Source organism: Manis pentadactyla, chromosome 7 (assembly GCF_030020395.1).
Source record: "Manis pentadactyla isolate mManPen7 chromosome 7, mManPen7.hap1, whole genome shotgun sequence".
NCBI lineage: Eukaryota > Metazoa > Chordata > Mammalia > Pholidota > Manidae > Manis > Manis pentadactyla.
In genome coordinates, this window is record NC_080025.1 from 138045489 (window position 1) to 138069898 (window position 24410).

Genomic DNA, 24410 nt, shown 5'->3' on the forward strand with positions numbered 1-24410 from the left:
CAAGTAGCCTCACGGGGACCCAGTTGTCCCACCTGACCCAGCTGGGAGACAGGGGGTTTAGAAACTAGTCCCCAGTCTTTAAGGACATCTCTCCTCTGGCTTCCTCCCACCACTCCTCACCCTTGTCAGATTTCGCAGGGACACCCTGTCTTCCCTTTTCTCGGCTCATTCTTCTTGGCCTTCTGCAGGCCAAGACACCTAGGACCCCCTCCCTGAGGCAGCAGCTGCCCCCCAGGATGACCCAGCGGGGCTCAGTGGAGCCTCCCAGGGGCCCAGAGGGAGCCCTCGGGCAGCAGCTGACCCGGCTGTCCGGCTCCAGAGCCCCTTGGCTCAAAGCAGCCACACCTCTTACTCTGATGTGAAAAGGAAGAGGAAAATACATAAAACTTGGGTCTCAGGTTTTAGGAAATACCCTCCCACTCCCACCTGCCTACAGCCATATAGGGAAGGGATTTGAAGACATCACTTTAAAATATTAACAGTGATTATCACCAAAGAGTGAAATTATTAGCCCTTTCTGTCTTTCATGCTTTTTAAACACTCTTATAATAAGAAAGAACAATTTAGAGGGATTCCTGCTTTCCTGCAAGGATTTATCTTTTTCAGCATTGGGAGTGGGGCAGGTGGGTGGTGAGGAAATGGATGTCATGGTGGTCAGTCCAGCCTGGCTCTTTCTGCACCAGGCTGCCTCTGGAAGACACTCCCAGGGGCAGCCGCCCTCCCCAGCCACACTCACAGAGCTGGGGACAGCGTCTTTTTTTTTGCCAGGAACCAAGAGGCTCCTTCTACAAAATAGCCAGCAAATTAGTGATTTTTTTTTTCCCAGCCAGGGCATCATTCTGGGCCTGCAGGTCAATGAGTGCAAGGTAGGGGTGAACAGGGTCACCTGCTTATTTGAGTCTTTCCTCCTTCACCGTCAGGTGACCTCCTGTACTCTGTCACCTATCTTGGATCACCAGAAAGCATGTAAGAGGTAGTGTGGGCTGTCTACCTGCCAGAGCGCCTGCGTGTGTGTGTGCATGCCTGCTAGTGTGGTCTGGGGGAAGGAGCCGCCACATGCACGTCCGTGTCTGCAGCTCCCTCTTTCAGGAATACATGTTTCTGTACACATCCTTGCCCCTGCGTTTCAGGTGGCTCATTCAGGTGTGGAATGCGTGGATGCCAGGAGCGGTGTGAGATGGTCGCAATAGTTGCGTGGGTCTAAAATCTCCTCCCACTTGTCCTCGTGCCCCTCCTCTATTTCACGCCTGTATCTGTTTCTGGTTTTCCAGGACAGGCCTCCATCCCGCCTCCCCAGCCCTCCCCACCCGCTCCAGCCATCTCTGCTCCAGGAAGTGGATGATAATTAGCCACAGTCCCTTACCGCCCAGAGGTCTGTGCTCACCAGGTTCATGGGCAGTGTGGGCATGGGGGCACTGAGGCAGGTTTCTCGGTGTTATTGGGATCCTCATCTCTCTACCACTCTGGATCTTCTCTGAAGATTCTAACTCCTTCCATCAAGCAAGGAGCTTACCGAATGAATCTCTAACACATTTTCTCTGTATCTAAGAGTACAAGAGGGTGTCTATTGAAAGAAGAGGGGTTTCAGTCTGTCCGTACAAGAGGGCAAAGGCTAGGAAAGGTGGAAGAATGGTCTCTGCTTAGGGGAAGGGCACACTGCTCTGACTCTCTGCCGCGGCCCCCCCACAAAGCGTGTTCGCCCTTCCCACCCTTCACCTGTGCTCCTCCACTCCCCTTGTTTCCGATGGACTTGGGTTCCAGAGACAGCCCCAGACTTGAGGATCCTCATTTCTACATCTGGTCTGTGCTGCATCCTGTGCAAGACACTTTCCTTCAAGAGAGAAGGAGGGGGAAGATGTGACATTTGGAATCAGGAGTTGACCAGGTAGCCTGCTCTGCCCCTTGTTATCTGTATGACTTTGAGTGGGAGAGCCAGTTCTTTTGTGAGCCTCAGTTTTCTCATCTATGTAATGGGTATGGCGCTATTACTACTTTGAGTCCTGGTTGCTGTGTGGATCTAACGATGTAATGGGTGTGAAAGCACTTTACAAACTCTTAAGCCATTTTTGTTGCTCTCCGCAGGATGACCCGCTATGGCGATCCGAGAAGCCTGTGCCGTTCCCTGCTGGCCGCTCTTCAGCCTGCCAGTGGAACTCTCTAGGGAGCCGGAATGGGGGCCAGGCCCAGGGCTGTGATGTCACAGAGCTCATGAAGTCGGCAGTCCTGTGGGAGAAAGGGGAAGACAACAGGGCTGGGAAGGGCAAGGAGGTGGTGGGAGCCTGCGGAGCACTGGGGAGCCACGAAGGCCAGAGGCAGCTGATGGGCAGGCCCCTGACTTTCCTGGGCCCCCAGCTCTCCAGGGCAGCACTCCTGGCAGCCGTCCTGCTGCTGCTGTGGGTGAAGGGGGTAACGCCTCAGAAAGGGGGCCCAGGCTCTGAGGAGAGGAGTCAGGACAGGGGGAGGCCCCCTCCAGGTAAGGAGAAAACTGGCCGCACCGTCTGGAGCTAGGGACCAGACCTCTCTGGAGCTAATCCCAGGTTACTTACTGGGCCAGAGTGAACCTGAGACAGGTTCAGGTTTGGGGGAGAACCCCGGCAGCCCTACTACAGCGTGAGATGTCATGGAGAGGGTCTAGAGCAAGGGCACTGAGCCAGGCCGTCTCTAGGGCCACATCATGGGCCGGCTGGAAGTGCACGTGGCTGTCGTGAGTGAACATAGGTGCATTTTTATGGGAAGAGGTTCTTTGTTCCTCTTGGAGAGGACACTTTGGAGGAGGCAGTCTGAGTTGAAAATGGGAGCATGTGCACCTGAGTTGAGGGCCATGACTGAACACAGAACAGATGCTCTGGATGGAGCGTCATCATCTAGTCAAGGACAGGATACGGCAATTGGACTAAGAGCCCCCATATTTTCCCTATTCTCCGACTTCTTCCCCTTTTCCCTACAGCCTGGGGCAGGAGGAAGGTCAGGACCAGTCCCTTCAGTGCAGTCCTCTTTCCCCTGTTCCAGACCAGGAGCAAGAGCAGTTTGAAGAGCAGTTTGTGGCCTCCTCGGTGGGAGAGATGTGGCAGGTGGTGGACATGGCCCAGCAAGAGGACGACAAGACATCAGAGACGGCGGCTGTCCACTACCATTTATTTGATGTACTCTTCTACTTTAACCTGGCCAGCATCATGGTTTTTTTGTGAGGAACATGGAAGCTGAGGGGGTAGCCTGGTTCCTGGATGAGGACCTGTACCTCTACCTCCACCCCATGACAGCTTACTGAACTCTCTCCCCAAGGGGCTTCAAGTCACTACCCCAACGCAGATGCTGCTGGCAGCCCTTTACCCTGGGACGCAGTGTCAGAGAGATGCTGGCTCTGGCCTTTCCATGCCCATCTCTCTGCCTGGTGCCCTCCCCACGCTCTGAGCTCCACTCCCCAGGGCCGCAGAGCCCGGACCCATGCCCTTCTCTCCCCCGCCTCTCCTGGCTTTGTTAAGAATAGCAGATTAGCAGGAGGAGGCAGCATCAATAAAAGTAATAGCAATAAAATCCTGAAGACAATTGAGGACAGCTCCAAGCCCTTTTGTCTCCAACTAGTCTGTTTAATCACCCAACCTTTGGCCCACCGACCTTTAGACCCACCAAAAATTGGGTCTCTCCTTTCTTTGTGTATGGAACGCTGACATTTTCTTCTCTTATCTTTTCTGAATTCTAGGCACAGAACATAGCAGGAAAGAATCATTAAAAAACAGGCAGAAGTCAAGTGCCAGCTTTTATTTTTGGATATGGCCTGATTCCACGTAGGGGGCAGGAGATGTTGATACAACTGAACTGGGTTCTCTTTGGTAGCCAGGTTACCAGAGCTGGCAGCGGCTGAAGGGGTTCATGAGGGCACCGTGTGGACAGTGGAAATGTCTGGCAAAGGCTGGAGTGTTGCTGAGGGGCCCAAGGACTCGAAGGATGGGGGGGCTGTGAGTGTCCTGAGAATCCTGGGTGTCAGGCTCCCTACACATCACCTGTGGAGAAAGAGGTCCATACAGGATAAGGAGAACGGCAGGGTAGACTGGGCAGTAGACCAGGCACCTGGTGACTAGGTGGCAACTAGGGCCAGCTGACAAAGATGAGAGTGGGGATAGGAACCCTCGAAGGACCACACCAAGGAAGGAAGAGCGTTGGCGATCTGTACGCAGGTCATTTAACCCGGCGGTAGGCATCTGGGGGAGGTCCATGTAACCAGCCCACTTATAGTGACCACGAGGTGGGCTCTCTTGGAAGAAGTCTGTGAGGGGTCTTTAAGGATACTGAGGGGTTGGGGGCCGTGTCTGTCAAGGGGCACATGTATGTAGAGGGTTATATCGGGTAGGGATGAGGTCTCCCGGGAGGAATGCTCTCTATAGGCCACCTGATGAAGGCTCATTTTTAATGGGTCTGTATTTCTAGGAGAAAAAGTGAGAGAAGAAAAAAGCTGGGCTCATCTCAGGGAGGGATTTGACAGCAGAGTTTTTTTTTTTGAAGAGGCTGCTGAATTTGGTGGGAGAATTGAGAGCAGTATGGAAGATGGTCCCAAAGCAGACGTGTGAACGGAGGACGGGGGGGATGAGAGCGGCACAGGACAGGGCACCTCGGGAACGCTGTCTCGGGGGAGAGGTCTTCACGCGCCAGCACAGGGTGTTACCTGACACTGAGCCAGCTGTGAGGGCAGGTGGCCACTGCCTACCTGGGCATAGCTTCGGAAGAAGAGCTGATGGGGGCTGAGGCCCAGGTCCGGCAGGGTGGTCTCCCCATGGTGCCTTACTAGCCTTTGGCTGTATGCCTGGATATTGGGGTGAGACAGAGGGCAGCCTTTGGGCTCCAGGTCCATGGCCATTTGGAAATGCGATGCCCTACACACAATACCCAAAACCAGTTCGTGGTCTGTTTTCCTAAGTTTGGTACTGACACACTGCTCCAAGCCAAGAGAAAATGTACATGTCAGAAGATCTATGGATATCCTAGGAAAGAGGGATCTACAGGGAATGAAGGGGATCCCCAAATTGCCATCTGTTCAGTGGCGATGTGAAGGGCAGAGAGCTTTTTAACTACATGTTTGCACGAGGGATGCTGATAGAAAGAAAAATGGGGGACAGGGTATTTATCTGCCAGTAAAAATAGATACTGGCCCTTGGGATGTGAGTTACCTGCAGGGCAATGGTCAGCCCCCCAGTGTCCGCAGCATTTTCCAGGAATGTGTGGGAACCATTGAAGGTGGTTCCACTGGGTAATGGAAAGGCAGCATAGTGGTCCTCCAGGCAGAGTTGCGCCCCCTGTAGGGCACGGGTGTCACAGGCCGGGCAACCCCCAGGCAGTACTGTTGGAAATGGAGCCTGGTCAAAGAATAGTGGGGCACTGTGCGGGGGTGAGGCCATGGGGGCACCGCGCACTGCGCTGGCTTCTGGGCACATTCAGAGATTTCAGGACTGTCCCACCTGGAGACCCCTGTTCTCCTCTTCTAGGCCTCTTTTGGGGCCTTCATCTGGGTTCCCAATGGCCCCACCTCCCAGTGGCCCTCTATTACCCACATTGCTGGTAGAAGATGTGCAACAGCTCACGGGCCATAATGCTGCCAACAGCGCCATAGTTCACAGCTCTGGGGAAATAAGGGCTTGTCTTACCCCCAGAATCCTTCAACATTTTGACCTCAATTCTCCAACCACAAGTCCTATCCATCAAAACACCTGTCCATCATTCTTGGGAAGCTCCCTGGCCACCCTCACAGAATGGCCCATACCTGGGGTAGCCAGGGTGGAAGAATGGAGGTTGGAGGAGTCCAGCTGGGAAGACCACCACATGGTCAGATATTGAGTAATAAGCATTAACCCCCCAGGGGACCACCTTCCACCTGTGGGAAGAGCACATATGAACACCAGCTCTATCATTTATCGCCCCTCCACCAGACATATGCAGTCCCTCCCTACTCCTGTCACCATTCCTGTTTCCCTGAGCCCCCAGCTTTCTTTCCGGCTCGTCTGGGATGGGTATCTCTGGGACACTGTGTCTGCGCCTTCCTTGCTCTCATACCTGTGATAGGGGACAGGCTGCAAGAAGCTCTGGACAGTCCTAGCTTGGAGGGATCGGACACAGCTCAGGAAGGACTGCAGGTAGCTGGAGCCGAGCTGTACCTGGAGGAAGGAGGTGACTTGGATACACAGAGACACATGCAGGTGCACGTTGACACCTAATGGGTGCATATGATTACAAACCGACAGCCTAGCACACAGACATCCACAGCACAGTGGCACCCAGCACACTGACACCACCACACCACACATTGGTACGCAGGTTTCATGCACATTGGCACACACATAAACACAATTAAGCAAGTCACATGAATGCATGTGTGAACACACATTCACTGTGACCCGAAAAGTTTCCGTTCTTTTGCCAGAAAGATCCACAGTATGGATATTTGCCCATGAAACTCAGCCAGCAACAGCACAACAGAGGGATTAGTTATGATCACTCAGGGAAAGTGGATTGTCTGACATCAAGCGGGTTGGCAGGTAAGGAGAAGTTGCAGACTACGGAGGAGCCAGCAAGGGCAGGCACCCACGTCATTGTATTCCTCTCTGGCCAGCGCTGGCTCCAGGGCCCATTCTGGAGCCCCTATCTTCACCTGCAGCTGGGTGACCTGGGGACAGACACAAAAGGTAGAAAGAACCTAGCTACCCCGAATCTATCATAGGGCATTCCTCTTGCTCTCTGCCCTTGTCCCCACCTTTTCCACTGTCACCAGAATATGCATGTAGCATCTTGGTGTTTATACCTGCCATGTGCTCCGTGCCTTTTGCTCTGTCCCCAGGTCATTGTGATCTCCTGATCCAATACTCAATTCCACCCCCAACACGTTCCCATATTGTCCCTTACCCTTCAGAGGTCTTACCCTATCCTGGGCCTCTTTCCGGGTCTCCTCATCCATCCAGGGAAGTCTTTGGAGGCGAGTGATGAGGGCATCCTTGATTGCAGTGAATAATTCCATGGCCTGCAGGTGTGAGGGGAGGGGATATAGGAACAGGATAAGAATCAGCCTCAGTCTTGGGTCCTGCTCACCTGGCCTCTGGGAAGTGGTCTTGGCCCTGAGGAGCTGTCAGAGAACAGGGAAGTTCTAAGAAAGAGAAAGTGGAAAGTAATATTTTAGGTGAACAAAAACCCAAGTTACAAGGGTCTGTGGAGAAAGAAAGAAGGTGCCAAGCAGAGAAAGGGAAGGTGGGAACCAGTCACTCCTAAAGGTAGACAGGGGAGGCAGTTCATTTCTGTGGGGAGATGGCAGCCTGCCCAGGTGTGCTGTACACATAGTCCTTACTCTTGGCCAAGCAATCTGCTAAGAAAGTGGAGGGAGGAAGGGGATAACCATTTCCTTCTCTGCTCTTGAGGGACCTTGTCCTCAAGCCCTCTTTCTTAAGGCATGCATTTCCTTTTCCTGGGCTCTTCAGCTTCCCAGGAAGCTGACTCTTCCTGGCTCTCCAGCTTGCCTGGGTAGTTACTGCCTTCCCAGCCACCTGCCATCTACCACCCTGTGTATATTCTTTCTTGATGGAGGAAAATGGATGACAAGACCAGAAGCCCAAGTTCAAATCTTGGCTCTGCTATTTGGTAGGTATGTGACCTTGAGAAAGTCACTAACCTTCCTGTGCCTCAGTTCTCTCTTCTATAAAGTTAGGATGATACTAGGAGTTAAAGCAGCTCATGCAAAGAGCACGAGGCACGTGGTAGGAACTCAGGAAGTATTCAGCAGTTAGTTATTTGTACTTTTCTTAAGATTGTATCGTTCCATTCTCAAGTGCTAAAAAATCATCAACAGAGAGTAGCCTTAAAGGTCACGGAGTTCAGTTTTCTCATTTTATGGTTGAAGAAACACAAGGGCGGGAAAGTTGGGTGACTTGTCCAAGTTAGTTAGTACGTGTTGTGGACACTTTGTGTCCCACAGCTAAACTGGGCAGCCCCTGGGGATGCAGCCTGTCGCTTAGGTTGTCTCTCCTAGTGAACTCTCTGAGACTGCCTGATTCCCTGACCACACATACCATCAAGAAGGGCAAAGTCAATAGATTCAGGAGAGGATGGGTTGAGTGGGAAGGGACAGGGGACATGGGCTGGGGAAGAGCCCTCACATACAGCACTTTGGGTGCTCGGGCGGAAGGCCTCACGAACAAACAAGGCTGCCAGAGTAGGTTCAAAGAAGGTTCCTGTCTCCTCCACGCACTCCATCCATCGCTGGTGGGCAGGCTATGGAGACAAAGCTGGAATGAGACAAAACATTCTCCCCCATCCATTTCCCTAGGCTAATCTTGTCTAGGCCTTCAGCCCCAGAGGATGTGCTCTTTTCTAGCCATTCTGTGTTTGTCTCACTTTATTATCCCTTTCGGTGACACCCATTAGGGTTATTGCTATTCAGAAAAAAGGGGTGTATGTTCTCCAGGATTAATTTCATGAGCCTGAGTTGAGTGAATCATCCTTGTTTATTGTCTATTGAATTTGAAAGCAAGGCATCTTCCTGGAAAACCAAAAGTGTTCTGGGAAGGAGAAGACTAGCAGCTAAACCTGTACCTTGGCAGGTCTGTTGGTTGCCCTGTCCCCACCCACCACACGCACAGCTCTGGGAGGCCAGCAATGACTCCCACTCTCCCATGCTTCTTTGCTTACAATGGAAATTAGAAAAAGTAATTCTTCCCTCCCAGCACCCTCCCTACTCTCCTAATAGTTATCTAGTTATCATGGATCATATGGTGGGATCTTGTCTTGTGAAGAAAATGATCAGAGTGAAATTGGGTTTGAGATGCCATGTTGTTTGGTAGGAAAAGACAAAAGAGAAGACTAAATATATGAATTCAGACAGCTAAGAAATTTAGGTAAATCAGGGAAGAGAAAATAAGATGAGAAAAAGCATGTCTTTGACTTCAAAGGCATGGAGACAGTTAGACAAAAACTCAAGAGAGACTTGGCAACTGGGGTATTTTTTAACAGCAGAAAGGGAAGAATAAGAAACATAAGAATTGCTGTGGAGGTTTTGGTGGTGGGCTTGGATGGCTGTGGAGGTGGTCAGCCCAGCAAGGACACAGGGCAAACAGAGAGGCGTGCTCAAGGGGTGGGGGTAAGGAATGGGACAGCCAGCCCACGGGAAGGTTGAGCTGGGACTTGGGAAAACCAGCTAATATGCTAATTTGGGTTAAGTGGGATGAAGTCACAAGACTTCATTCCAGTAACTTATTTACTCCCCACAGATCTCCTGGAAGGGAAGGTAGTTAGGCTTCTATGCTCTCTGGTGCTGAGATTAGAGAGTTTATAGGGCTTCCCACCAAAGCAGCAGCAGAAAGGGAAGGCAGTGCTGCTGCCGATGAGGAAGACTCTCTGGGCCTGCCCGTTAGGACTTCTATCCTTCTGGAGGTGGCTCCAGACCTGGCTGAGTACATTTGTGTGTTCTTGTGAGGTTTACCCTCACCGTGAGGTTTGTCAAGCACCTTCTCCTCTTGTGAGAAGGGACTGGACACTTCTGTAGTGTTCTAACTGGAGCTCTGAAACACAAATGTGAAAAGCAAACACCGGTTGAAAGGAAAGCTGGGTCTGATATGCACCGACTGGGTAAATGTGTAGGCTTGCTGGCCACCTGCAGCGTCTGTCCCCAGGCAGCAGCAAATGCATCAACCTTGAGCTCGGTAGTGTGGGCCTGCCTGTCCTGTCTTTGTCTTGAGCTGTTTCCTGATCCCCTTCCCTGGTGTCTGCCCATTCTCCAACAGCCTTTGCATGCTCCTTGCCTGTCCCCATAGCCTGGCCACAGCAGGCTCTGACCTGGTTACCAGGGAACTGAGATGCCCCTTCAGACTACCCATTGCTCACCACTGTGCAGATCTGGGATTGTTTTGGTCAGATTTGTGCTGGGTCACATGTCCTATGAGCAGGAAAATAATTTCCAGAATCTATAAATAAATGTAGCTGTTAGGGGTGGAGGCTGCCAGGTTACATATTCATGTACTGGGGGTTACAAGTATCTGAGCTGTCTCTCAAGACATGGAATATAAAATATACCATATATTTTAGAAATAGAGAAAGAGAGAGGAAATAGGAAGAAAAATCACTGCCAAAATATAAAGGATGGAAAAAAGACTTTAAACCCAATATAATGAAGCTAAGTAAATTAATTTTAGGGAACAGAAGAAAAGTTACAGATATAACCTTAAAACTATACATAATAATATTTGAGAAAGGATAGCAATCAAGAAAAATTCCAAGAGTCTGGAGGAAAGTAAAAATTTGCCCAATTTTCAGTAGGGGAAAAGTAGATTTTAGAGATTATAGGCTAGCTAAGAATCCTTAATGTTAATTTCTAAACAAAATTCTAGAATGAATCATTAAACTGACCATTTTTCAACAATTGGAAAATAATGTGTGGCTACTAAGGCCAGATGAGAATCACTGAGGACAAATAATGCCAAAATAATAACAATTTTTCTGGTTAAAGGTTCACCGAAGTAGAATAAACCACAGACCAGGACTCACAAACTCAAAAGTCGGGCCATGTGGTGGCTTAAGTGAGAAGAGTCCCACATCAGAGCCTCAGGACATGGAGGGGCGATGACAAATTGGGGAGGCATGCCCAGTCCAAATGGGGCTGCATTATTTAGCTCCAGCCAATTGCTGTCCCTGGAAAAGGGCTAGCCCAGTGCTGCCAAGGTCTCACATTCACCACAAAAAAAAGAGGGCTGGAAAACTGATATTGGCATGCTGTCTTCCAATTTTTGAATGTTAGCGATTAAGTCAAAGTTTGTGAAGAGCGTTAAAGACAAACAAACACATCTGTTGGTCATGTTCCTCCTCGAAGAACCACCCAACACCACCTCTGAAGGGCAAATTCAGCATTAACTAAATGTGGTGCTGACATAAAACCCCCATACTTCAGATACACCAGCTACAGACATGCGACTAATACCTGTTTCCTCTTCCTCACAGAATGTAGACATAGGTGGCTGGACAACAGGAGAAACAATATATTGTATTGAAAGTTCTCTGTAAACTCCAATGTACTATCCCACCCTGTTCACATTATTTTGATTTCAAGAAGGCATTTAGTAAAACCACAAATGAAGTCCTTGTGAAGTAGATGAAGAAATCTGTTGGATGATAGTGTAATTTGAGCAGATTCTTAGCTGGCTGCACCATAACAAAACATCAGTGATTAGTGACTCCAAGTTAGTATGAGCCTCCTTGGTTGTCCTACTAAAAACTATAACATGCCCAGTCCTCCCCTCCAACTTATGCTTCCATAAAACTTATCACCACCTAACACATTCATTTAGTTAACTGCCTTTCTTCCTCCATTGGAATGTAAGTGTCTTGAGGGCAAGGATTTTTGTCCATGTCGTATCCTAGAGAAGTGTCTGGCATATAGTACCTGCTCAATAAATATTTGTTGCATGAATGAATAGATGAATTTATAGCTACCTCTTCAAAAATCTGACCTAATGCTCTTCCTTCTTCAGGTTCGTAACAGTCTAGATGAAGATACACTAAATAAAACTGCAAATGACTCACAGTACAAATACAGTGGATGATTGAAACGAAGGCTAAAATTACCTGAATTAATTGGGATGTTGAGCTGAATATAAAAGTTCACATTCAATGGGTATAAATGTGAAGTCCTTCTTTTACTTCCTAAAACTCAGCTTCTCAAGTCTTATAAGAGAAAGACCTGGCTTAACAGCCATTTTCATTGACTGCATATTAAAAATTAATCAACAAAATTTGGTCAGATGATGAGGCCTAGTGGTCTTTCTAAATAAGGACACTATAAATTAGACTTCATTCAGAAGAATATGGTTAGAAATCAGTCATTAATGACCATTGCATAGGAGCACAAATTTTGGTCAAATCAAGGACAAAACATTGGTAGTGTCTTTGACCCTCTGACACCATGCATCCCTCAGGAAATCCTGTTGCTTACCTTCAAAATACATTCTTTTAAAATGTGAAACAGATCAATCCTTCTATAGGCCCTCCTTTCATGCAGGAGAAAGTGAAAGTTCTTACAGTGACCTATCAGGCCTGTACATGCCCATTCCCTCCCAGATTTCCTTCTATTATCTGATTTCACTTTCTCTGCCCCCATTGTACTGGCTTCCTTGCTGATTCTCAAACACCCAGGGCTCCAGCAGCAGCAGGCAGAGCCTTCCATGCAAGTCTAGTCATTGCTTCTCAGCCAGGGGCACCAGGAGGACCCAAGTTCTAGCTAGCCTGCTCCAGGCCCTGTCCCAATGAAATGACATCCCTTTCTTTGCCAGAAAACCCCTTCAAGTCTAGACACTGCATCAGTTGAACCTCCTGCAGAGATCCACTGGTCATTCAAACCTTTCCTGACCTCTCCCTCTTGGGAGCTCCAAGAGAATCCATTGTCTAAAACAGTTTTCTTGGAATGCAGCCACACCCATTCATTTACTTAGTGTACAACTGCTTTTATGCTTCATGGACAGAGCTGAGTAGTTGCAACACAGACTGTATGGACTGCAAAACCAAAAATATTTACTATCTTGACCTTTATAGAAAGAATTTGTCAACCCATTTTCTGCAACACTGCTTATTTCTCAATCCTGCGCAGAATGCGGTTATAAAAAAATGGCCTTGTGAGCCAGACAAATCTGTTTTAGAATCTGTTCCTTCAATTATGAGCTATGTGTTCTGGGGAATGTTATTTGTCCTTTCTGAGGACCTTGGAGTGTTTCGGGGAGGATTAAATAAAATCATCTACACTAAGTGCTCCATGCAGTGCCTGACGTACAGTAACTACTCAGTGTTTACCAGCTGTTATTATTATGGGTCATATTTCATACTGTTGTTCCAGAGAAGTGAAGAGGTCCCCCCCAAGGTCATGCAACTTTTGGTTGGTAGAGCTTGACTCAGCTTTTAAGCACAAGGACAACTGTGTACCGTAATGCATGTATGTGAGGATGTATATAATATATAAGGGATATATATATATATATATATATATATATATATATGTATGTATATAAGTGATGGAGAATTTAGCAATTTGTAAGCCTTCTAAGTTCCCTAAGTGTGAGTTTTGATGTTGCCGGTTAACACTGTTCAAGAAGTGCCATCAGGCCATGGTTCTGGGATCTACAGGAAGCTGTTTTGTTGCCAGGGATTTGGTAGCAACCACAGCTCAGAGCAGTTGGGGCTCTGTTCTGTTTCATCGGAGTAGACAGAAAGGCCAGGCAGAAGCTTCTTGATGAAGTGCCCACCTGAGGGGAAGTCCTAAGGAGGTGTATCTGCTTTTTTTAGTGCAGTGATTAAACACACAGACCCTGGAACCAGACTGCCAGAGTTCCAATCCTAGCTCTACCAATTTACAAGCTATATTCACTTGAGCAAATCCCTTAACCTTTGGGCTCAATTTCCCCATCTGTAAAACAGGGATAAAATGGTGTGCCTACTTCATGGAATTGTGAGTATTAAATCAGCTCATGTATCTAAAGGGTTTAGAAAAATGTGTAGCACATTATACACTCTTAATAAGCAATAACTACATTCCAGTCCCCTGTACATACATTTCCCCTCTCTGCATTCCATAGATATTTCAGGTTGCCAAAGCAGTGAATTTCTCTAAGGTAGAAAAAAAGGTCCACAAATTACTAAGAAAAAAAACCCTGTGATTTTCAATACTATACTGAGGCCTTCACTGAGGGCAGAGCATAACTAATGTTTTAAATATCTCCACTTGCATCTGGATGTATTCAACCTCGGATTTCAAAGTTCTCAGTAAAGGAGTGTCTCCACATCTTACATAACACAGTGGACTTCAGTTAGTGAAGTGCATTTGCTACACAGCCCCTTCTAAGGTGTGTCAAGATCTATATCATGAAGCCTGTGGTTTATCCCAATGGATCCTACTGGACATCAGAGATGAACTCTGTGTGGAACACATCTGAACACTGAACACTGCAATCACCTAGACAGAGGGAAGGCCACTGCTTGCTGCACTTGTCTCTCACCCTGATGAATCCTTAGCTGTAGGTTCAGGTCCTTAAATCACTGAGCTCTGGATAACTAGGCAAATAGTTTAAGGGTCATGACACAGGAAAAGCAGTTGTTGATAATTTTAGGATTTTACATTTAAACTTTAATACTCAACAAACGCCATAAAGGTGGCCAGATGTGTGCCTAAAATCTGGTACCTGCTGCCTCAGTTATCAACATAAACGTTGTATACCCAACTTGTCTGCTTCCACGGAAAGCCCAGACATGGAGGGGCATCTGCCCTCAGGTCCCCTCCCTGAAAGAGATATGCAGACATGTATCCCACAAAACGGCAGATGCTCCTTTTTAAGCCCCGGGTGTGGGAAAGCTCGTCCCCTCCTCTCCTCACCATGGGTGGTCGATCTGTCAGCTCTCGTAGTTTCTGGTTCAGCATTCTGCGTGCCTCCTGGAATTTACTGTCCAAGGCTGGAGAAAGGGCCCCCACCAGCCCGAAGATCATGTGGCTCTGCAGAAAGTCCCTGTGAAGAGGAAAGAGACCCACACATCCACTCCAGGGCTCTGGGGATGCTCCCTTGCAGAGGTGCCTTGAGACTCCTAGGAGAAGCCCCTTTTCCATATTTATAGAAAATAGCTGTTTGACCTCAAGAAGAGCTTTTCTTGGGCTGGAGAATGATAGAAGGAACGAGCTGAAGAGGCAGATGATCTCCAGTCACAGGGAGAGGAGGATCTGGGCTCTATGAAGACTCAACTAAAGGATTTAACAAACAGATTTGTCTACTTTCACAACCAAGAAATCTCAGCTCATTTGAAGATGTACCTATAAGCACAACACAGCTGGGATTGAGACCTTTCTCTGCCCCAGGTTTGGTCTGCACCCTTATGTAAACCTGTTCACACCTGCATGAATGCTTGTTTGCTTCCCTCAAAAGGAAATTTCTAGATGTAGCTGCCATTTAGTTCTGAAGGGACCATTAAGAAGGGCCCTGAACTCAAGCCCCTGGAAGGAAGCCACTGTCTTCAGATGGTGGCCACACAGGCATCAGTGGTGGCAGAGAGCTCAACACAAAGCTTCACCCGATGTCCTGCACCCTCATCAGCCTGTCTTCCCCATAAGGACCCCAGAATCCTCTCACCCAGCTGAGAGATGGGCTCTCCTTCAGCTCTTTACCCAGAGCACCCCAACCTTCACCTTCTCCAGCCACTCATCTCATGTGCCTCTACCTCCTGCCCACACCCCTCAGCTGTTAGCAAGGCATGCATGCCTGAGCTGTCCCCAGAGACTGGCCACCCAGCATCCCTCCCACTCAGTGGCTCCCCACAGGCCAGGTTCTGCTGGACGCCTGCATCCTTCATCTCATGTGCGTTCCCTTTCCCCATGCTCCCAAGCCTCTCAGATCCCCTGTTTCCTCCACTGCCTCCTAGGTCATCCACCCCACTCCTTCTCTCTTTCCCCACATGTCTATGGATCCCCCCCATCCCCCTGAAGGCTCTCAGCAGCCTTCATTCTCCAAAACCTTCCATGGCCCTGTGGCCCCTGGGCCCTCAACCCCTCTCCCCACCACCCTCCTTCCCTGATCCCAGCTCTGCAAACCTGTGCTCCAGCAGGTGCTCTTCCATTAACTGTGACATGTTTTTCAAATACTCCAGGTCATGGACCACAAGGGGCTGGGAGGGGCTCAGGGACATGGGTGTGAATGTCGCTTGCAAGCAGGACAACCAGTCGATGGCAGGGGCCATTGCCTTAGAGGAGGGAGACAAAGGTTGATGGCGGGGGGCAGGAAAGGAAGAGACGGGGAGTCCCCTCCTTCAGGGTTTGAGAGGGACTACAGAGGGAGGTGTCTGCAGGAAGGGATGGAGCCAGGAAAATCAAGCAACGAGGTCAAAAAGGCTGGGGAGAGAAACCCTCATGCCCACCCTCCTCCAGGCCCCAGTTCAAGGCACCTGCAGCTGGTCAACAGTGACCATCTGGAAGAGCTTCCCCTGGGCCCGCCGCTGCTCCAGGGGCCTCAGAAACTGAAACAGCTTCGAGGTAATGGTTATGGACAAGGAGGCATGTTCTTGCACCTTGCTTGGGTCTCCTCCCAGCAAAGTTCCCAGCCGGTTCAGGTAGGTCAGGTATTCCCGCACGATCTGGGGGAGGGGCAGCCTCAGTCACGGCCATCAGCAGCCCTTGCCTTTCTCCTAGTGTCAGAGGTCAGGACCTTTGTCCACATCACCATCTTACCTGAGCATAGATCTTCTGTTCCTGCTCTTGCTTGAGGGGAATGTCAAACTCTGGTTGGTCTATCTGGACACAAGAGAGACTGGAGAGACGTGGGGAGAGCAGAGGAAGGAGAGCACGGGCACGCACGGGGAGAAGTGGATGTGTCCTGGAAGATGGCCTCAGGAAATGGAGTAAACAGGGCCCAGAGCAGGAGCGGGGTGCGAAGAAAGGGAGTGACTGGGGACAAGGGAGATGAGGAAAAAAAGTGCAGACATGGAAACAGAAAGAGAGTGGGTATTTCATCCAGCTTGGGGTGCTCAGCAAGTGAGAACCATAATAAATCCAGGTGCTAAAGGAAAGCGTCCTTCAGCCACGGCCAGGTCTAGAGCAAAGGGAGTGACATGATACTATACCAGATGCAAAATTTAAGAGGCATTGAAAACAGTAATCAAGATAAATAATAGCTTGATACTTTTAAAAACCAAACTTAATGCCAGAAATCCATGCTGAATAAAGTAGGAAAACTTTGCTTATCATGGATATTTTTCATAAAATCAGAAACCTATTTTTGATCCATTTTGAAAAAAAATTACAGATGTTTTCAAAAAGTCTACAAATAAGTTTTGATGGTTTGAGGGGCAGGATCTTTTTTCCAAAAAAGTCATGCATTTTTGCATTGACTTTGGTTTTTCAGAAATATTCCTTAAAACACAATTTACCTTGATCACTGAGTTTCCGGTGGCCTCTTCGGTTGTGCACCCCAGGCAGGCAGCTCGCTCAGCCCCCTGCCCCTCAGGTCTGGTGCTGGCATGTCCCTCACTCTATTCTGAGGATCTGTGTTCCCTCAGTTTTCCTTTTCTTCTCCAGCTTCAATATTCCACTCCCACCTTGAGCTATTACTTTTCCCCTATCTGAAAAACACTTCCACTTGACTCCTTTGTCCTATTTTATGTCCAAACGTTCAAGAACTAAAAGTCATCTACACCCCTGCTTTCACTTCCTTACGTCCCCTCCTAAACTCCCTGCAATCTGCGTCCATTTCCAGAACTGTCTGCATAGTGTCTGCCAGAGCTTTCCTCCTAGAAGGAAGGAGCATTCCTTGTTCCCTGGGCTCCGAAATCTCTGGAAATAAGTGACCCCACCCTCCTGAAGCTGGCTCCTCCCCGTCCTCTCAGGTCACCCGTGTGGCTCTGACTCCCACCTTTCTGGTGCTCTTGGACTTCTCGGCCCCCATGCCCCTCACTGGGGTGCTTCTATGCTTTCCCTGCACCCATGTTTCCCCTGAGAGTCCATCCAGTCTCAGGATGTAACCAGCCTCCTCCAATTCACACCACATTAAAACTGCGGTCTTTCTCTGATTTCTGCATTTCGCTTATTTATATTCTGTCTCCAAGTCCTCCAGTCACCATGGACGATCACCACGAAGATTCAGTGGCCTAAAGCCCCGTGCCTGGCCTTCCTTTCCGTTTCTGCCACAGTCATCTTAGTTCGGAGCCTCTGAGTTGCTCATCTGGGGTTCCCCAGGTTGCCTCCAAAACTGCTGACTCAACCTAAAGCTCAGTGTACAACCACCACATTTGAAAGACCTCAGTAGGCACCCCCCCTTTTTTTTTCCTGTTATGTCAAAAGTGATTGCCTTGGTCTGGTTTCTTAGGCCAGGAATAATCAGGCCCGACCTCATGTTTTCAGCCCTACTCTCACCTCCCACAGCACCTCATCCCTACCCCAAAACTTCTGCTCAATAAACCAGCCTCCTCCCAAGCCCACAGAGGAGCCACGCTATCCCAGGCTCTCCCCTTAGCTCAGGACTTCCCTGCAGCCTTTCTGATGCCCTGCAGCTCCACCCTCACCTGTTCAGACCAACCAGGCTTCGAGGGTCGGCTCACAATTCCCCTGCTCTTAGCCTTTCCTGAACCATTTCAGTTCTTAACTATCCCCAAAGGCCACACCAGTTAAACTGAGCACACAGCTTAGAACTGAACCTTAGAATGCCTCACACTGATGATCAGTTCTTCTTAAATATTTATCCTCATATAATTTTGAGGAAATTTTGAAAGTAGGAGCTGAATATGCAGCATCGTGATGCCTACCACAATACTGACGCTGCCAATGTTTATATTCATTTACTTGTTGAACAAACATGTGGTGTGGGCCTCTAGATGCCTGGCCCTGTGCTAGGTCCTGGAGAACAAAGGTGAGTAAGGTGTGGTCCTACTTTTAAGAGTCTCAGTTTTCCGGGTAAGATTCCTCAAGGGAGGAACAACCTAAGACAGGCACAGTTGCAGGGGGCCATCTGGTGAGAAAATGGGGAGCAGCAGAGGTGAGGCTTAGAACCTCCCCCCTCATGTTCTGAGAGAAATCTTCTGCATACGTGGATGTTTTATTGCCCTGGTCTAGCTTGGATTAACACATAGTCTACAGGCACACACCTGATCATCTACATTTGCTCTCTTACAACACTAAACTCTGTTTTCTACCTTTATCTCGTATCTACCTACCACTTCAGCATTTTATTAAAAATAATAATAATAGAGAAATGTGGTATCTACATATAAATCAAGTTTAAAAATCAAATGAATATTCATATTTGAACTGACTGTGTATAGTTCATAATGCATGAGCAAAACCGAAAGCTTCTGTGATGGCTGCCCTTGCACTGTTCACCATGTAACTTATTCACTATGTAAGAATTTGTTCTCCATGTAAGAATTTGTTCGTTATGCATCAGAAGATTGGAGACTGACGAAAATTAGGCTTGGGGTGGATTAATGATTGTGCATTGAGTATTGACCCCCCTATACAGAAATTTATTGTGGTTAACAACTATTTGATCAATAAATATGAGAGATGCCCTCACACACACACACAAAATATATATATATATATATATATATATATATATACATATATATATATATATATATATAAACACACTTCCAATTGTAAAATAAATAAGTAACCAGGATGTAATGTATAGCATAAGGAATATAGTCAAAATATTGTAACAACTTGGTATGGTGATACCTGGTACCTAGAATTATCATGTATATAACTGTTGAATCACTGTGTTGTACACCTGAAACTAATGTAATGTAATACTGTTGTCAACTACCCTTCAATAAAAAAAAATAAAAAAAATAAAAAAAATAAAGAGTCTCAGTTTTCAACCCGTGTTAAATGCTGAAAGCGTGGGGAATGGGAGGACACAGGGTTCACCTAACTCATAGCCAGGGAGTCGGTGAAGGCTTCCTGGAAGAGATAATAAAGCCAAAATTTGAAAAATATGGACAAATTTTCCAGGCTGAGTGGGGTGTTGGGGAGGAATGTTGCAGGCAAAGAGAGCCATGTGTGCAAAGAACTGAGGAATATTCTTGGAGCTGTAAGTGAATGGCTTAGGGCTTCGGGGGGGGAGGGTTGCGGTGGGAGATAAGGCTGGAAAAGCGTGTACGGGTCAGATCTCAGGAGGACCTGCAATGCTTTGCTAAGGATTAAGAATGAGATCCTAGTGACCCGGTGAGCCATCGAAGGCATTCAAACAAAGACAATAGCATAATTTGGTCATTTAGAAAGGTCCCTCTGGTGACAATGAAAAACAAATAAGAGGAGGGCAGGCCTGGAGATAGGGGGACTAAGTAAGAGGCTCTGGGGGTGGTCCAGGTAAGCAGTAAGGAAGAGCAGAGCACTGGCACCTTCTCAGACTGGTCCTTCCCTCATCTCACCTAGTGTGCCTGCTCCTCACACCCATAATTTTCCCTAAAGATAGGTCTCTTCCCTACGCTGCGTAGTCGTCCCGTCTCCCAGGCCCCCAGCCTCCTTGCAGAGAAGGCGGCCCAGGTCTCACTGCCCTGTTGCTCGTGCCCCCCTCACCTGGATGACTGGCGCATGTGGCAGGCTGGGGTGAGGTCCCAGATAGGCTCTGAAGAATGGGAAGTAATGGTACTGACTCATCAGAAGTCTCAGAGTTCGGTTAAAGTCCAAGGAAGTCCAGTTCCCAGAGATTCGCCAGCCTCCGAGCTGGTAAGAGGAGAGACGTGGCTCAGCACGGGAGCACCCTCTCTGAGACTCACCCCCATTCGCAGATGGCTGCTACTTGCTGACCTCTCCTCGTGCCCCCTTGTCCCTCTGGGGACCCACCTCTATTCTCCTTCTTCCCCTCTCACCCAAGCGTTGAGATACTTCTGAGGGTTGTCGTTTCCATGTCCTTCCCAGCCCTTGGGGATCCCTAGGAAAGAGACCTACCCTCTAGGAAAAAAAAAAAAGGCAGCCCTGAGCCTACATTGGTATCTAGAAAAGTTGATGCCCCAGATCTCACCTCCTCAATAACTTGTCTGAGGGGACCAGCCCCTGCAGCCTCAATGGCACCTGTGTCCATGCAGGCCTGGTAGAACTGGAAGGCTTTCTCCTGCCCAGAGCGCAGGGGCCAGGAACCGGGGGCTTCTAGAAAAAAGCGTGGGAGAATTAAAGATGTAGAGACACGCAGGGGAGGTGGGAGACGGGTTGCTCATAGGAAAGAAAGAGGAAGCCTCTGCGGGAATGGAAGGAAGGGGAGGAATGGAGGAGAATCGGGAAGATGGGACAACCGCTCAGCGTGGGCCGGATGGACTCCACGGAGGAATGAGTGGGGAAAGGGAGTGTGGAGAAGGCGGCGAGGGAAATACAGGCAAGGCGAAAATGAAAATAGGGAGGAAAAGACAGGGGAGGAAAGGATGCAAGAGGAAGGAGAGGGGGTGGACAGGGAAGGCAGGAGGAGGGTGGATGAAGACGTCAGGAACATTCGGGAAGCCAGAGAGCCTGGAAGGACTGCAGACAGGAGCCCTCATAAGGACACGTTCAGCAAAGAGGAGGCGAAGGCGCGGGCTCTGTGGTCTGGAGTCTTCACTCCCTGATCCCAGGAAGCAGACACACAGACACGGACAACACCCCAGACACATGCCCGTTTGAATCATTGACCCCTAATATCCAACAGCTCTCCCTCAGTCCCCCGAGACCTCTTTATTCTTGTGGGAACAGAATTTATGCTATGTGTATTTTTTCCTTTCATTTCTGTGCCTTAACTGGAAGCGTGGCCCTGCACCAAGGGAATGCCCATCTCTACTCCTCTCCATCAAGCTCAGGACAGAGGGATGCGGTCATTTCTCCCAAATTCCAACTGTCAGCATGCTCCCTCAGTCCCCTTGCACTGGAAAACCATGCCTATCATACAAGTTCTCATTCCCAAATCCTTGCCACAATCTACCATCTTCCTGGACTGACTTCCAACCTCACAGATGCCCTCGGGGCGCTGGGGTGACCGGTGCAGTGACAGAGGGGTGGACTGTGGCATCCCCGGGGCCCATGAGGATGCGCAGACCAGCTGCCACTCAGGCGCCCGGGTCTGTGGCCCACGACGCCCGCGGCTGTCCTCCGCTTACACGGAGGGCCTGTGCCCCTTACCCAGGATTCTCCGGAGTCGTTCCTTGTTCTCCTCTGCAAGAGTCTGGAAGGAAGTACTGGTTCCTGCGGCCTTTCCACAGGCGAAGCTGAAGAAATCGTCACAGGGCGCCGCACTGGTGTTCCCGGAGGCCAGGTAGCGAGCCTGGAGGTCCCTGCACACAGGCGTCTCACAGGGGCCTGCGGGGAAAGCTCAGAGCTGGGGGACGGAGAGAGGGCTCCCCGGGGGGCTCAGCGAAAGAACGCCTGGAGGACCAGGCGGAGACCCCGGGGCGAAGGAACCAGTCAGAGGGCGGGAGCCCCAGGAGGACAGACGGACGGACGGACAGGGCCCACATGTGAGGGAGGCCCGACTTGGTAGGGGGTTCCCGGATCTTGCTTACGGGGGCCACAGCTCCAGAAGATGTAGAACAGAAGCACAGAAGAACCAAGGAGCAGCCCGAAGAGCAGGGCAGCCATCAGCCCCCGCCGGGCCAGGGCCCGCGGTGGGCACGGTCGGCTCCGTCTGGCGGGCAGGCCCTCTTCTGGAGACCTCTGTGCAGGAACCAGCAAGAGACAACCACAGGGTGGAAGGGTCAGGAGAGACGGGCGGGGAAAGGGCAGGAGGGTGGGGGGGGACGAGTAAGTCAGAGCCAGGGCCCCTCTGCATGGAGACAAGGCTCTTCAGCCCCCTGGCACCCGGCGCCATGTGCACCCGGGGGCTGCGCCAGTGGGGGCTGTCACGCATCCCGGGTAAGGATCAGGCAGGCTGTGCAGGGGTGGGTGTTGATGGGACTTTGGAACAGGAAGGATGTCCTACATCTGCCCTGCAAAGGCCCAAGAGTCACTTACCTCCTGGCTCCAGAGAGTCCCCATTCCACTCTGCCGGCGCCGTCGCGGGGGTTCCCTGAGGTTCGTCCCCTCTCTGGTCCCCACCCTCCCGACCTGAGTGAGGAGTGGGGCAAAGAGAAGCTGGTTCAGGAAGTGGATGCATTAAAGCACACCACCTCAGGTCGTGTTGGCACAGCCCCCACACATTCTTCCACCGGGCAGTGTTCCCACCCAGGCTTCGGCGTGAACTCTCCCCAGGAGGCACCCACTTCCTGCCCTTGCCCAGCACCTGCTGTCCTTTCCCATTTGCTTCAGTCTCCGAGCCTCACATTCCCTCCTCTCGGTGGGAGTGGGGGACACTGTCCCCTCCCCCACCCTAGGCTTCTGACTCCCAAACGGAATGGTTTCCTCCAGGGGACTTGCCGTCTGTCTGTCCTCTCTGGCTCCTAGGATCCTTCCTGGTTCTGCTCTAGGTGCCGAGTCTGAGAACTGGGATTCAGGAAATGGCCTTCCTCCTACCCCCACCCCAGTTCCTCTGTCCTGGAGAAGGGGAACTTCTGCCTCTCCCCCAACCCCATGCACATGTTACTGGCTTCTGGGTGGAGCCTGTTTATCGGTCTGGAGACACCCAGCCTCCCCTCCTCCTTTATCTCAGTGTCTCAGGGGAGGTGTTGGGAGGGAGTCTTCACTCCCCAAGCACTCTGGCCCTTGGCTGGCTCCTCTTGCCCTGCTCTGTGCCTTTGCTCATGGAGTTATTTCTGGAGTATTCTTTCTTCTCTCCTTCCTCGTATGATAGAAATCTTTTAGCTCCTTAGATTCTTAGGTCAAATGCTGCCTTACCTGGGAAGTCTTCCAGCTCTGCGCCCATTTCCCCTGCTCCTGAGTAGGAGCCCAAACTTCTCTCGGTATGTCAAAAACCTGCTGGTGCAGGCACAGCAGTGCTCAGAAAATACCAACAAACCTGGTGGGAATGTAAATTAGTTCAGTCATTGCGGAAAGCAATATGGAGGTTACTCAGAAAACTAAAAATAGAAATACCATTTGACCCAGGAATTCCACTCCTAGGAATTTACCCGAAGAAAACAAGATTACAGATTCAAAAAGACATATGCACCCCTATGTTTATTGCAGCACTATTTACAATAGCCAAGATATGGAAGCAACCTAAGTGTCCATCAGTAGATGAGTGGTAAAGAAGATGTGGTACATATACACAATGGAATATTTTTCAGCCATAAGAAGACAACAAATCCTACTATTTGCAACAACATAGATGGGGCTAGAGGGTATTATGCTCAGTGAAATAAGCCAGGCAGAGAAAGACAAGTACCAAACGATTTCACTCATTTGTGGAGTATAACAACAAAGCAAAACTGAAGGATGAAAACAGCAGCAGAATCACAGACTCCAAGAAGGGACTAGCAGTTACCAAAAGGGAGGGTTGGGGAGGGCTAGTGGGGAGGAGGGAGAAGGGGATTGAGGGGTATTATAATTAGTACATACAATACAGGTAGGACATGGGGAAGGCAGTACAGCATGGAGAAGACAAGTAATGACTCTATAGCATCTTACTGTGCTGATGGACAGTGATTGCAGTAGGGGGAGGGAATTGGTAATGTGGGTGAATGTTGAAACCACAATGTTGCTCATGTGAAACCTTCATAAGATTACATATCAATGATAGCTTAATTTTAAAAAAATGACCAACTAACCAGGACACCCTGGCTTGCATCTTCATCTCCCTAATGACTGCAGACTCTAGTGGCAGGGACAGTCCCCATCCGCTTTCACATCCACCTAAGATGCTTCATAAATATTTGTAGGAATGAATGGCATTCTAAGCCAGAAATGCTCTTGCCCACATCGTACTGAGTCTTCATCTTCCGTCTCAGTGAGCACACTTCATCTCTGTCCCTTGCTTGCCCATCCCAAGCAGAATGGGATTCATTAAGATGGTCACATGAATGACATGTTTGTT

At 49.4% G+C, this 24410-nt stretch overlaps 2 protein-coding genes across 3 annotated transcripts; one reads left to right on the forward strand and one right to left on the reverse strand.

Annotated features, from left to right (window-relative positions):
• The first annotated feature begins 1984 nt into the window (after positions 1-1984).
• Positions 1985-3219, forward strand: LLCFC1 (LLLL and CFNLAS motif containing 1). The gene is made up of 2 exons (XM_036926227.2): positions 1985-2473; positions 2899-3219. Exons 1-2 carry the CDS (start codon positions 2029-2031, stop codon positions 3186-3188), a joined length of 735 nt encoding a protein of 244 aa, XP_036782122.2. The 5' UTR covers positions 1985-2028; the 3' UTR covers positions 3189-3219.
• A 522-nt stretch (positions 3220-3741) lies between these two features.
• Positions 3742-23387, reverse strand: KEL (Kell metallo-endopeptidase (Kell blood group)). Of its 2 annotated transcripts, none has more exons than XM_036926253.2 (19): positions 23273-23387; positions 22454-22546; positions 22006-22156; positions 21626-21802; positions 20505-20629; positions 20060-20206; positions 16214-16276; positions 15931-16119; positions 15581-15729; positions 14378-14507; positions 8134-8244; positions 6905-7003; positions 6575-6652; positions 6043-6143; positions 5753-5863; positions 5544-5611; positions 5163-5332; positions 4703-4798; positions 3742-4001 (listed from the first exon to the last, which is right to left on the reverse strand). In XM_036926253.2, the coding sequence occupies exons 2-19, from the start codon at positions 22475-22477 to the stop codon at positions 3840-3842; spliced, it is 2151 nt and encodes a 716-aa protein (XP_036782148.2). In that variant the 5' UTR covers positions 22478-22546; positions 23273-23387; the 3' UTR covers positions 3742-3839. The 2 variants fall into 2 exon arrangements, with proteins under 2 accessions (XP_036782148.2, XP_057360832.1); XM_057504849.1 differs by having other exon boundaries at positions 3872-4421.
• Positions 23388-24410: the final 1023 nt, after the last annotated feature.

Coding starts and splice junctions, on each gene's coding strand:
- LLCFC1 (XM_036926227.2), top strand. CDS start 2,029: ATGGGTGTGAAAGCACTTTACAAACTCTTAAGCCATTTTTGTTGCTCT. Junction 2,474..2,898: donor CAGGGGGAGGCCCCCTCCAG/GTAAGGAGAAAA, acceptor AATTGGACTAAG/AGCCCCCATATTTTCCCTAT.
- KEL (XM_036926253.2), bottom strand. CDS start 22,477: ATGGGGACTCTCTGGAGCCAGGAG. Junction 6,144..6,574: donor CCAGAGAGGAATACAATGAC/GTGGGTGCCTGC, acceptor TCCTTCCTCCAG/GTACAGCTCGGCTCCAGCTA. Junction 5,612..5,752: donor TTCCACCCTGGCTACCCCAG/GTATGGGCCATT, acceptor TTATTTCCCCAG/AGCTGTGAACTATGGCGCTG.